This window comes from Ornithodoros turicata, chromosome 3 (genome assembly GCF_037126465.1).
Source record: "Ornithodoros turicata isolate Travis chromosome 3, ASM3712646v1, whole genome shotgun sequence".
NCBI lineage: Eukaryota > Metazoa > Arthropoda > Arachnida > Ixodida > Argasidae > Ornithodoros > Ornithodoros turicata.
In genome coordinates, this window is record NC_088203.1 from 81,062,099 (window position 1) to 81,076,901 (window position 14,803).

At 47.0% G+C, this 14,803-nt stretch overlaps 1 protein-coding gene across 1 annotated transcript in view; it reads right to left on the minus strand.

The window, feature by feature from the left end:
* LOC135387397 (pregnancy zone protein-like) overlaps positions 1 to 14,468 on the minus strand; it is a 45,976-nt gene extending 31,508 nt beyond the window's left edge. Inside the window, exons 1-5 of the mRNA XM_064616610.1 lie at positions 14,334 to 14,468; positions 14,000 to 14,245; positions 13,246 to 13,297; positions 11,979 to 12,053; positions 632 to 703 (exon numbers count right to left, since the gene is read on the minus strand). Coding sequence (XP_064472680.1) covers positions 632 to 703; positions 11,979 to 12,053; positions 13,246 to 13,297; positions 14,000 to 14,110 — 310 coding nt within the window. The 5' untranslated portion in view covers positions 14,111 to 14,245; positions 14,334 to 14,468. The remainder of the gene's footprint in view (positions 1 to 631; positions 704 to 11,978; positions 12,054 to 13,245; positions 13,298 to 13,999; positions 14,246 to 14,333) is intronic.
* Positions 14,469 to 14,803: the final 335 nt, after the last annotated feature.

The window sequence follows — 14,803 nt, forward strand, 5'->3', positions numbered from 1 at the left end:
TTCCTTGAAGTGATGATGCAACCGGAACTACAGCGGTGTGTCGCTAACAGGGACACTCGTCGACCAGAGGGAACGAGTGAACGAGCCTGTTTCCGCCCGCCGCTAGGGCGTTGCGCTTAAGAAAAATCACACCGCTCGCGCTTTCCGTAAACTTTTGTCAGGACCTCTACGCTACACGTTTCATTGGCGTTATTGGAGTAATACAAGCGGCAATCACCTTACCAAATGTTCACTTGGAGTTTTCTCGGTTTGGGGTTTTTCGGCGGATCCTCTTATTGCATACAGAGGTTCAATTATTGTGCAGAAATCTGTCTAATCGCTCACGGCCAGGATATGCGAAGCATGTAAGACCCTGATGGATGAAATCGAGAGCCGGGATCACCCGCTATTCAGAAGATAGGCTGTTCTTCTACTGGGTCCCATCGTCATCATTACCATTCCGCTTGGAGTCTGGCAAACACGTGTTAAAGAAGTTTTGAAGTATTGTATATCAAACTCTTCCGTGGCAGGAATTTCGATTGTTCCGTCCACGAGGGCGTTAACTCACAATACTCGAAACTTCTTTAATGCGTAATCCCCGACCCTTTAAATACAATAATACTTTTCCAGATTTACATTTGGATTGACATACCTGTGGAGTACACGTGACCGGTTGCTGGGAAGCCAGGAAGCGTTGTCGTATCGCCGAGGGACCTCCGTGTGCCTGTTCAGCAACACCGCGGAAAGCGGTCAGAATGGATATCACGCAAGACACTTGACGGATAGCAAACGCTAAATCTGCCATTAACAGACATGACTGAGCACCACAACTACTTGTGCTGTGTTCGTCCTTCGTTTTTCCTCTGTCATGTCTGTTAATGTATGCACCCAACTTGCTCGCATTAGTGCTCTTTCGGACCTAAATCTGACACTGCAGACGTGAACTACGGAATCTTCAAGAGATGGTTCTAGAGATATCTTATCTTTCACCGTGTTCTAGACTAAACTTTTTGTCGCTCTTTGTCCTTTACTTCTCGGTGACAGATAAGATGCATGACAATGGTGATTAATGGATATGATTGACGAAGCAGGCGCTGCAGAGTTTAGCTTTCAGTGTTCTTCTCATTAGCACTAAAGTATTCGCCTGGAGATCGAACTGTAGATGGCGCTGCAGCGGGGCTCTAGTGGGGATACGGCATGATTCGGCACAGCAGGCTCTTCTACGCGGGTATCGCAGTGTGTTTGGATTAAATGCCGCTGTCAGTGCCTCACATATTGCGGACGTGTTGAACCGCGCTAGTTAGAACACTGATAAGGTGTGAAAGTTGACAAAAAGTGTTACACTGCGAAACGTTGAAGTCGCGAAGTTGTGAAAAGAATATCTCCTGTGTGATTTCGAAGGGAAACAATGCCATGTCACTCCTGTGTTCCAAGCCAGGTTTTGGATTTGTCTATTGTTGCTCTCACTCGAATATTTATTCGTCGCCAGTATAGCTGTCTTTCCCTCTACCTTTTTATCTTACATCGAGACAACAAGGATTAAAAAAACACTGGTCCCCTCCCGTCTCCACTGGTCTAGGCAATCTGAATGTGCAAGTGTGCAAGAATACAACACAAGGTCAGAATAGTCCAATAAGTATTGAAGCCCTTCGCTATAATTTTTGCGTCGTATAACAGCGGTGGTTATTCAGTTCGTGCGAGTCTGGGAGAGGTTCCAGGTTTGATTTGTCTCCTGTGCAGGCACTCATTAAACGGTGCTAAAATATGTTATTAAATGACCACACCTGTGTAGTGTACTTGACCTTGTGTGGAGTGCTACTGGTCAGGTAATAGCTGCATATAAACTAAGTTTTTGGTTCCAGCGGCATGTATATTTGAAACACGCTGTTGCACACGTGCTTCATACCCTACAGAACACACGTGTTTTACAAGGAACGTTGGGGATGGTGACAGCATTTTACCTTGAATGCGTGTGTTCCAATGATCACGTATGTGAAATATAAGCAAAACGTGCCACCGAAGCGGGTCATTTGTGTGATGTTCCTAGGAAGTGAGGTTCCTAGAATAACTAAATGGGCTCTCCAGATGTGCCCATCGAGCAGGCCAGTCGTATACTTCTACGAGCATCTTCTTTGTGTGTGTATGAGCACCCCTGGAGTGACAGCAGCCGTTTGGAAGAATGGACAGCACGACATTGTTTGAAAGCCCCCACCCAGAGCTAAGTCAACTGTTGAGGAACCAACGTCTAGCACGAAGATATAGTGCGGAGAAAACTCTCTTTTTAGCAATTTCCCTGTTTTCCCGACTCTTCCCAAAGCAGGGAGTAGCCGTGGCCTGCGGAAGCTAGCAGGGTACGTAAACTGAAGAGACAGATGGGAAGAGGGAAGGCGATCACGACTTCACACGAAACCGCCGATTCCAGGAAGCCGTTTCATTACTTGGCCGGCTTTTCCCTAAGCAAGGGATGTGAGTGGGAACGGTGACCGAAGAGTCCATAAAAGGGGAGCAGCTCCATAACCAGGGGGAAAGGGAAGTGAGGGCGGACGACCAAGACTCGTCACAGAACCGCCTGCAGGGAGAAGTCATCGCTCGGACGGGGGAACCCGGAACAACTGGTGTCGCAGGGCCCGACACGGACTTCAGACTGTGCAACATCTCAACAAGCAGCTCGACAGCGTCCATCAACACTGTGCCGTCACAGATTGTGCCCCAAGGACAACGTCCAATTGTGGTGAGCCGACAGCCTGTGCACAGATCTCTTGTGTTAGATTAAATTGTGTGCCCATTATTTACTGGTGTTGGCCTCGTTCCTTCCACAAACTACCCCAAAGGTACCCCTATCTCGTGTGCTGTCGTTCCTACCGGGGGCGGTCATCACATTGGTGGCAGCGGTGGGATACCATTGCTTTGGGGCATTAACGGAGACCCTTACATAAGGACCCCTCCGTTAAAGTGCGTGGAAGGAGAGCGGCAAATATCGGGATATCTGGTACGTTCAGCCGGTCACAATGTCCTTAGAGGTGTCATCCAAAGGTCCGACAATGGGTCCTAGTATTCTTGCTTTCAGCCATCTCATTTCTAACTTCTCGGGAGATGGATCGGGCGTTAGAGATTTTCTGAATATGTTAGAGCAGGTTGCAAAGATGGGAGTCTGGAGCGATGAGCAAATTATTTGCATGTGCAAGTGTAAGATGACCGAATCAGCTAGGGAATTCATATGGAATGATGAGAAAGCTAAAACGGCCAAAACGTTCGAAGAGCTCAAAACTGTCTTGATTGAACGGTTCGACACGGAACCGTACAGTGTGCGCCTCCAAAAGTTCATGTGTGCCGCACAGCAGGTTGGAGAGGACGTTCGATCATTCGCTACACGCATTCAGGTTTTAGGCCATGCAACACTTAGTAAAGGAAGTGGTGTCACAAATGACACAGCGAGCGTCGCGAATCTATTGCTGAAGGAACAGATGCGGACACAGTTCGTCAGCGGGTTGAGGGAACCAGTACGCCGATTCGTCCTTTCTCGAAATCCAACAGATCTCAACGAGGCAGTCGATGTCGCGGCCCAAGAAGAGGCCAACGAAGTTCTGAGTAGTGGCGTAGCTCGCATTCGGGTAGTACAGGAGAGCACCAACAAGGACAAGGAGATCACAGAGCTGAAGGAAAGACTAGCGACTCTAGAGAAACTGTTAGTCGCCCAACAACAAAGTTCCCAGACGTCCTCCCGTCCCTTCCGGCGTTCATATCCCAGGCGATGCTACAACTGTGGCGAGGCGGGTCATCTGATGCGGAATTGTCCGCATAACTCGCGAAGTGTGCCCGCGGTTCAAAAAAACGAGTAGAATCCCCCTTGGCAAACTGTTGCAAGGGGGGAAATGAAGAAAACGTAGTTGTATGCGGTGGAAAGAGTAGCGCAAGGAAAACTAGCGGGTACCGAAGACGCAAACGACGCCGCAAACAAATCGCAGTAGTCAGATATTCAGAGGAGACCAGCCCGATTGTTGAATGCACGGTACACGGATGTCGTCTCAGATTTGTTGTAGATACAGGGTCTCGAATAACGCTGATTAGCGAACGCACCTTGGAAAAACTGAAAGAAGAAAACGGGAGCGAATCAATTCCGGCGAGCAAATTTCGTCATAGTAGATTTATGGGGATATCGGGAGGGAGGGTGGACGTGAAGGGTTGCTACACGCTAAAATTCACTCTAGGTAAGTCTACGTTCTCCCATCCGTGTTACGTCATTGGAGACAGCGCAGCGGTACCCGTAGATGGAATACTGGGACAGGATGTAGTAGCCGCCCAGAATATCGATGTGCTAACCACCAGAAAAGCTATCCGACTGGCAGACACGGAGATCCCTATAGTTAACTGGCAGAAGCCCTTTGACTTAATTGCACCACCATATGCCTCAAGTGGGAATTGTACTCCCTTGTCAGTTCGACTGTGTAGCATTAGCAAGATACCGCCAATGTCTAAAATCATCTGCTGGGCGAAAATTGCAAAAAATGTGCCAGAGGGAGAGTTGGGCGTTCTGGAGATGACGAACATGTACACTCACGGCGTACAGGGGACTGACGCTTTAGTTCAGGTTTCTAAAAACTCCCGCGTTCCAGTATGCCTTGCTAATTTCACCCTCGCCGAACTCTCGCTGCCCAGAAACAAAACCGTCGGGTTGTTTCATAGCGCTACCGAAGATACACAGTACAGCGACATTAACATTGTGCAGGGAGAGAGAGAGGTACTATCTGACGAGGTCATAGATTCGCAGTTTGAGATCTCGCACGTGACCGAGGCCGAGCGCGCAACTCTTAGAGACGTCATACGCCGCCACGCGGAGGCATTTTCGCAAGATAATCTTGACCTGGGAAAGTGTGGCGTTATAAAGCATAGAATCAACACTGGAGATGCGTCACCGGTTTATCAACGCGCTTACCGAATTCCCTACTCTCAGAGGGAGGAGATGGCTCGACAGGTAAATGAGATGTTGAAGAAGGGGATAATAGAACATTCAAAGTCTCCCTGGGGATCTCCTGCCCTGCTGGTTGAAAAGTCAGATGGCACGTTTAGGTTCGTGGTTGATTATAGAAAGCTAAATAGTGTAACTAAAGTCGATCCCTACCCACTACCAAACATCCAAGAAACACTAGACCAATTGGGTTCCGCTAAGTACTTCTCAGTTGTTGACATGGCATCAGGATTCTGGCAAATTGAAATGGATCCCAATGATAAAGAAAAGACATCTTTCAATACGCCAAACGGACACTATCAGTGGAATCGTATGCCCATGGGTTTGGTTAACAGTCCAGCCGTGTGGCAACGCACCGCAGATGTGGTTTTAGATGGACTAGCAGGTAAAACATGCCACGTCTATATGGATGACATCATCATCTATAGTTCTACATTCGAAGATCACATTAGGAACATCGAGACCGTTCTAAAGAGGCTTAGTGGGGCAGGGCTAAAGTTGAAACCGAAAAAGTGTCAGTTCCTGATGTCCGAAGTCAAGTATTTAGGCCATATCGTGTCCGCCGAGGGTGTGCGACCTGATCCTGCGAAGGAAGAGGCCGTTAGAAATTTTCCCAGACCAACGAATGTGCGCGGTGTCCGGGAATTCTTAGGTCTGGTTGGGTACTATCGTAGACATATGGCAGACTTTGCGAAAACGGCAAAACCACTGACACTCCTGACTTCAAAATACACTAAGTTCCAATGGTCTGAGGATGCAGAAAGAGCATTTCAATGCCTGAAAGACACGTTGGTAACAGCACCCCTTTTAAGGTATCCTGACTTCGCGAAACCTTTCACATTATCCACAGACGCATCTCAATACGCCGTCGGAGCAGTGCTATCTCAAAAATACGGAAATCGCGAATACCCTGTTGCTTTTGCAAGCCGACAACTTAACAAGGCAGAACAGAACTATAGTGCAACAGAAAAAGAATGCCTAGCGGTAATATGGGCCGTCCGTCATTTTCGGTGTTACCTTTATGGCCGAAAATTCACGATTGTAACTGATTGTCGGCCACTTAAATGGTTAATGAACATTAGAGATCCAAATTGTCGACTGGCCAGATGGAACCTGCAGTTGCAAGAGTACGAGTTTGATATAGAGCATAAGGCTGGACGAGCACATACGAACGCCGACGCACTCAGTCGTTCCGCCTCGGCACAGATAAACATGATCACCGCGTACGTGCCAACTATTGACGGGGAGAAAATCAGGAAGGAGCAGCTCGATGACACGGAGGTGGCAGGCATTATAAGCGAAATCAGGGAATCAGGCTCCGCCACGGGGTATATTTTAAATGAGGCCGGCTTACTATGTAGACTTACGCGACACTCGGGTCGCAGTCGACAGGCAGTGGAAACCGGACGGGTGGTGATTCCGAAAACACTCGTGCAGGATGTCTTGAGGGCCTTTCATGACGCTCCTTATTCGGGCCACTATGGGACAAAGAAAACCCGCCAGAGGATTGAAAAGCGATACTTTTGGATAGGCATGAAAAAACAAATCGCCGAGTATTGTGAGCGTTGCAACTCTTGCCAACTTAGAAAAACCGCGAAGCATAAGAAGCGGGCACCTCTGCAGATATTCGACGAGGTGAGCCACCCGTTCGAAAGGACCGCAATGGATATTGTAGGGCCGTTACCGGTTACCACTGAGGGGAACAAGTATGTACTTGTCTTTGCGGATCACCTCAGCAAATATGCCGAAGCAATTCCCATTCGAGATCAGAACGCAGAGACAGTTGCTAGAAGTTTCGTAGAAACAATAGCATTAAAGCACGGTATTCCAGAGCAGCTTCTCACAGATCAAGGCTCGAATTTCACCTCTAAAGTCATGTCAGAGGTATGTAGGTTGTTGGGCATAAAAAAGTTGTGAACTACACCGTATCACCCGGAAGCAAACGGAAGCGTAGAGCGGCTGAATCAGACCATCAAAGGACTTCTGTCGCATTTTGTATCGCGAAATCAACGGGATTGGGACCAATGGATCCCGTACGTAATGTTCGCGTACAACTCGGCTACGCATGAGAGTACAAACGAGACTCCGCTCTATCTGCTATACGGGAGGGATCCCAACTTGCCACAGGAGGTTTTCGCATCGCCCCGGGTTGTGAACTATGGCACACTGGACGACTACAAAGCAGAACTGACACAGCGTTTGCAGGTAGCACATGATATCGCGAAGGAGACGTTGGCAAGGGCCGCGGACAATCGAAAGAAAATTCATGACGCAAAAGCCGAGGACCCAGAATTCAATATTGGAGAGCGAGTTTACCTTCAAGTAGGTCATGTTGAAAGGGGCACCTCACGTAAACTACAGCCTAAGTGGGAGGGCCCCTACCGGGTCATGGAGGTCGTAACACCCGTCGTCTATCGGCTGCAAAGGGCGGGAAGGAGACAATCATCATTTACGGTGCATGCAAATCGGCTAAAGAGGGCTCACGGAGATGGTCCCTATCCCGATGACGAACTGCAAATGATATCGAATACGGCCGCCAATTCCGAGCAAAATGATAAAGCGGCTGATTCTACAGAAGCGTGTAAACTCCAAAATGCTGACACGTCCGAAACGTGTGACATACTCCCGTCAGGTGTGGCATGGCCGGATCACTTTGCGGCGCTCGAATTGTGTGAGCGTATCTCTCAAACCGAGCAAGTGACAACAGATGTAGATATGCCGCTCCCGACGCCCAGAATCACAGAATGTAGATATCCCCTCCGAAGTCGGGGCATACAAGTTGTAAATATTTAACGAATCCAAGATAGTTGGAATAATGTACATAGTTTCCCAAGTATCTAAGACTGTGCTGACCATGCCAGGTATCAGAAAGGGGCATGTAGTTGTGGACATCTGTGTACAGCTGTCCGGCACTTTTGTGAAAGACCGACTTTCAAATTACAAGACGCCAAGTGTGATGTAAGGACAAACAGACTGTATCGTTTGTCTTCAAAAAAAAAAGAAGGGGCGAATGTGATGTTCCTAGGAAGTGAGGTTCCTAGAATAACTAAATGGGCTCTCCAGATGTGCCCATCGAGCAGGCCAGTCGTATACTTCTACGAGCATCTTCTTTGTGTGTGTATGAGCACCCCTGGAGTGACAGCGGCCGTTTGAAAGAATGGACAGCACGACATTGTTTGAAAGCCCCCACCCAGAGCTAAGTCAACTGTTGAGGAACCAACGTCTAGCACGAAGATATAGTGCGGAGAAAACTCTCTTTTTAGCAATTTCCCTGTTTTCCCGACTCTTCCCAAAGGAGGGGTAGCCGTGGCCTGCGGAAGCTAGCAGGGCACGTAAACTGAAGCGACAGATGGGAAGAGGGAAGGCGATCACGACTTCACACGAAACCGCCGATTCCAGGAAGCCGTTTCATTACTTGGCCGGCTTTTCCCTAAGCAAGGGATGTGAGTGGGAACGGTGACCGAAGAGTCCATAAAAGGGGAGCAGCTCCATAACCAGGGGGAAAGAGAAGTGAGGGCGGACGACCAAGACTCGTCACAGAACCGCCTGCAGGGAGAAGTCATCGCTCGGACGGGGGAACCCGGAACAACTGGTGTCGCAGGGCCCGACACGGACTTCAGACTGTGCAACATCTCAACAAGCAGCTCGACAGCGTCCATCAACACTGTGCCGTCACAGATTGTGCCCCAAGGACAACGTCCAATTGTGGTGAGCCGACAGCCTGTGCACAGATCTCTTGTGTTAGATTAAATTGTGTGCCCATTATTTACTGGTGTTGGCCTCGTTCCTTCCACAAACTACCCCAAAGGTACCCCTATCTCGTGTGCTGTCGTTCCTACCGGGGGCGGTCATCACATTTGTTGCAGTAACTAATTGGTTTCGGTTTACACATTTTTGTCGCGGCTGGTCACGGTGAAGCGCAAAAGTGCTATGTGATTAAATGTTTCCGTCCGTGCGATCATAGCATAGAGGGGGCGCATATCAGTCAGATAAGCCGCGTGGGGGGCTGGCAAAGCCTGTCTAAAGGCTGGTTTACAGTCCGACGTAGTCTTCGCCTTTCGCCGACCGCGTTGCGCCCCGATAGCCAGCGTTCCCTGTGACACGCTTCCTCATCCTACCGGGATCATAGTCTGACGCGATTCGGCGCAGCGCAACGAAAACACTTCTGGAGATTTTCACATTTCGTAGTGGGAAAGTAGTCATATCTGGCAACTGTACCCGCGTGTTGGAATCCGACTAAAGACAATCCGTGTTCCCATCGTATGTTTGTACTACTGTAATACGGTTGGTATCCCCCAAAATGGACATTGAATTGAAGAAGAAAGTCGCACGTCTTCCCAGATGTGCTCGTTCTTTTGCTTGTCTCTATAATCCATCCGTCGTGTATTATATAGGCACGCATGTTCCTTAACAGCTTCGATCAAAGGCTCAATGGACGACGCCATGTTTGGAAATGCGAGTCCACCGGAGCCCGCGCCGTACACAGCTCGCTGGCCACCGACAGATGTAGAACATTGCTCTACTCCCCCGACGGCGGCTGACGTAACGCGCGTTGCTGCAACGCCGCGCTTCGCCGAGTGTCGTTGAACTATGAACTCACCGACGGTGGCTCGCGATGCGCGGCCGTGCGCTGCGCGTCGTTAGGCCCCGCACCGCCGGACTCTAAACCAGCCTTGTTGCTGTTAGTTTTTCTTCGGCACACCCCGTTGCGAAGTAAGCTCAAGAACACGAAGGGAGTGGAAGAGCGTCCTTTTGCGCATCACCGCGACCAGACGCGACAACAATATGTAAACCGAAACCAATTAATTACTGCAGCAAATGACCCGCTTCAGTGGCAGATTTTGCTCGAAAAGGTGTCCACCGAAGGCACCAAAAGGGGTAGTACCCATTTTAATGACAACGGCGCCCTACTTTAGGAGTTATGTTTTTCACGAAACTCATTTAAATTTTTATTTAATTAATGAGGCCTCCCACACATTCACACTGTGCGCAGCTTGTAGATGGCATCGGGCAGATACTTGTAGAAAAGAAAGTTCTTCGATTGGTCCTCCCGTCCGCGAATTATTTAGCCCGGGGATTTAACTGAAACACCCTGTATTCATGCACTCGTATATTCCACGCGTTCCATACATTCATACATTAGATACAACTTGTGTTTAGCGCGCGTAGAATATCATAATTGAGCATTATGAAGTAACTTCGAACTGCTAGCAAGGAAACGATTCTATAAATAACTGTGACATCGTTATACTTATGATAAAAAACCTGTTACAAATTGACCTTAGCTCTTGGTACATTTTCTTTGACACACAGAACCGCAGTGATAAAATATGATAACGACCGGGTGGAATCCGCATACTGGAATATATGCACGTTCTGTAGTTTTCTTCCCTGCTAAGCACGCTGGTGCAGGCAACTAGACAAGTTCAAAAAAGTTATCCACTAATTCATTTTCACTCATTTTGAAGCGATTTGAAAAGCTCAGATGTTCAGAAACGCAGGCTTCCAAGCGCGTTTTCGAGTATGATTACCAAAGCGAAAGCACCAGCTCAAGCCGCGCTCCCCATTAACGGCAGTTCACGGAGCAGCCGCATGGTGGCGACTCTGTTCGATCTCGAGGCGAATAGTCCCGTTTTTAGTTTCCTCTGTACCGTTATAGTACGTCCAGCGAAAGCAGAAAAAGTTCACACCAGCAGTATTCTTCCCGTGCAGGATTTTCTTCAGCACAGATTTCACAAATAAGCTAGGGGGTATAATATATCCTAGCTCCTTCTTTTATCCCTTTTATCTTTCCTTTTCCTTTTTCTTCTGCCAATAAATCCCCCCCCCCCCAACTCCTTTACGTCTTCGGGGGCCGGAGTCATCTGATTCGCCAAGTCAGAAAGTAAGTAAGGATTTTTTGTTCCTTTAAATCACGATTTTTCAATCAAACAGTTGCCTCGACAACGCTTGAAGTAAAGTAGACGCAGTAAAAGCTACACGAAATCTTTATTTTTTTTTTCTTCTTAAATGGTAGGTGTGTTTGTGTAAAATTTCGACTTGCAGTACATTCTAAACGTCTCAGGCAGCTATTTCTATTCTCACAAGTAAAAAATGATGGAAGACTCAACATGAGGAAGTCACACGGGACAATATGTTAATTTTTACGCTGCAAAAGAAAGCCTACAAGTTCCGGTAGTATAGAGGGAGAAAATCCAGCGAACCAGTGGTTAAATGAGGGAAGACCCTCATGAGGAGAGCTGACGATATTTATATTTTATTTTATTTTTATTGATTAAATTTGAAAAATAGTTTACGATATCTACTTGATTAGAAGGAATAGCAGATACAGATTTCGACTTACGCACACCTCCAGGCAGTCCACGAATAAATTCGTACGATTATCGTTATCCAGGAAGGAATCAGTCGTTATCCAGGAAGGAAATTGAGAGACAGGTTAATAAGCAATCGTCTTTAGTATTCATCACCGTGACTGTTTCACTTGTGTATCGATATGAGTGGATTGCTGAAGAGCATAGAACAGGTGAGGACAATCCTGGGCGCATCTGTCTTCAGCAGATGCCTGAGGATGAGAGCCGCCGATATTTCGAACAGAAACTGTCGTTCTCTGGGTGTACATTCCCTCTCGAAACAGTCTCAAGAACATTCTCTCTTCGAAATATCGGCAGCTTTCGTCCTGAGGTTCTTCACTTAATGTACAGGTTGCGGTAGACGTTAAAAGTGTTAAGACCAAGAGGGTAAAATAATACACAGTTCAGGTTGTTGAAATGTCGTCAAGAAAAATAAAAACGAAAGAATGAAGCACGAAGTCAGGTTAACTATTTTATACGTGAGCTTTTAATCGTGAGCCTGAAAGCTCACGTATTAAACATAGTTACTCTGACTTCGTGCTTCATTCCTTCGTGATTATCTTTGTTAAAAGTGTTACTCAGAAAATCATGCGAAATTTGAGGATGCAGGAGAGAAGTTGAGGACTTTACGATATCTACCTGATTAGACGGAACAGCAGAGATTGATTTCGAGTTCTACTTACCGATAGACGTTCCAACTGTAACTGAACCGACAAGCCCGCCGAAACCAACAGATACCCCTACTCCAATCAGTCGTTCTTCAGGAAGGAAAATGAGAAAGAGATTAAGAAGCAATCGTCTTTAGTATTCGTCACTGTGACTGTTAGTGTGTCTATCGATATGAGTGGGATTGCTGAAGAGCATAGAACAGGTGAGGACAATGATGCGCGCACTTGACTTCAGCAGAAGAGCCTTACGATGCGGCTCAGGTCATTTTCAAAGGCTAAAAAAGTGCCACTTTTTTAGCCCTTTAAAATGACCTACGGGCGTCAGTAGGCCCTAAACATTTGCGGTAACTGTAGGCTCGTAGTGGACGTCGTCTCTGTAGTTTCAGCCATGTCACTGCTTGAATCAATAAGAAATTTATTAGCGTAAAATTTCAGTTAGATAGCAAATTAGAACTCTTATGTTTCCCGCATGTGTGCCCTATACAGGGACAAGTTGTTTTGGTACGCGATGTCTGAGAATTCTTTTAATTGGTATTTATCAATTTAATTCGTTCGATTAACAAAATTTTGGACTGCGTTTCATTAGAAAATGCATATGTTACGTAAAAACGTGCAAAACTGCCGGAAGCAATAGACCAGAAGGTTTTAGGATAAGGTACGTAAGGTAAGGGGACCCAAAACGCAAGTGCTACAATGCACGCAGCAATGCCCAGCGTGCCGCTCATATAGGGTACGGTTTTCACGGTGCAGAGTGGTGCGCTTGTGTCCCTCCTCTACAACGCGACTACGAATAACAACCAAGACTTACAAAAGAAAAAGGAATCACGGAATTAAAAAAAATCCTTTGTAAATATATTGTGCCGCTATAGCAAAAATAACTGGCACCGTAAAACAAAATACTTTTGTTGTTGCTGTCAATACTTTCAGCCGTTTGCAGACGACACACACACGCGGATTCTCGCAAGTCGCGAGAGTGACGCAAGCCAACTTTGGCGCCCCCACGCTATTACGTATTAAAAAAATAGCGAGCGGTCCCAAATACTACAGCACGGCTTGGGTTCTGAACATCCGCATTAGCGACAACGTTATGGTGCCATCTTTCGGGGCACAAAGCGCTTGGGTTTCCTAATCTAAAACTCTTACTGTTATTCGACGTTTGTCATGTACATACTTACTAGACTATTATTAAAATTTTACCCACAATAAAATAATTATTCTACACTATTACTTCAATATTGTCCGTCTCGACGGAATACTCTCAACCGTCTTTTTTCTTACTTACCTTCAGCGCAGAATGGGTACGTAATGGTCACGGGCACCACCACTCCTCCTGGCTGAAATGCAAGCAGCCATTATCAGCGTCATAGCAGGTGTCATCAACTATACGTCTCACAGTTGCCACTAAAGCAGTGCACCGCTTCGTCCTAACAATTGTTATAATTTCCTTGATATCCTACGCGCAGTGAAAAGAAAATGCTAGGTGCTGATTTGCCTCTTGCGAAAAACGTTGCTATTTGCGTAGGTACACTTAGTATGAATTGAATAGAAAAGTGCAGTGTTTACACCATGTGTAACAGTTGTCTGAAATCTGCCTCCCGTTGAAAGTGATTTCGTTTACGCCGTTGTAATAACCCGTTCAGGTTTTCGTTTACTGATTCGGGGAGTACCACATAGACTACACCTGAAGGGCGATAGTCATCCGAGTCAATATTCGCCACGTCGGCGATAAGACCAGCACAGACGTGGCATACGATGAATGAGACTATAAATACCGCCTAATACGTAAGGACACATAGAGATTAGCGAAAAAGACAAAGAAGCACGTCATGCTGGTGCTTGCGAACTTCAATACTGGAGACCCTGAGACTGACAAGAATTAGACGACTACATCAAAAACCTTATCGTGGTAGCCTAGTTTTTTCCCCAATGTTAGGGTTTCAAGTGTAGACATACAAATAAGCCGCGATCTATTTATTACACTGATTTTATTTTCTCTCACCGTCACCTTCAGTATAGTCGAGACCCGGTATACCTACCCTAATACTCAGAGACACAGTAGCCCTGTCTACACCCGTGTGAGGATACACATTGCTGCCCGGAGCGTACGAAGCAAATTCGGGATCGTATTCCATGGTAGCAGTGAGCATGCCGATTCCAGCAGCAAATGGGACTACGTTGAAGACGAACGATGCGGTGCCCGAGAGTCGACATACCGAAGCATAGATGTCGCAAGGTGCCGAGACTATATTCAAGTTCTGTGTGGCTTGTAGACCTGCTTTGACCTGAAATAGCATCCGTATTATGCAAATGGTCAAATACGCCATTTTTACCGGTATCTGCATACCCGAAACAGGCAGTGCCCAAACTTACCACAATGCATTGATCGACGTTGCTTGTTGCCGTAACAATGACGCTGGCTTTCTCTCCCAACGCAATGTACGGAGTGAATGTAACATTGAGAGAAACCGGTTGAGGTCCTTTGTGTTCTCTGACGTCACAGTCACAGTTTGTACTTCCACTACGCAGAATTTTTAGGGCGGGACATATCCGTTAGTTATAGACATTAGTATAACGTACGCCGTCGCCTTTGCGTACGCCTTGCGTACACCGTCGCGTTTGCGTAAGGGATACCGTCATGGTTCTGCGCAATGCGTAAAGCTCTGCTTGTGTCTTGCGCGTGCCTAGAACCGCCTACCCTATCCCTTACGTACGCAAAGGCGATAGCGTACGATATCCTGAAGCTCACTATTAACCACTTGTGACGTACATGTCGGGAAAAGGACTAGGCCTATAGAAATGAAATATCGCAGTTATCTAGCGTGTATCCTAAAACCACTCTA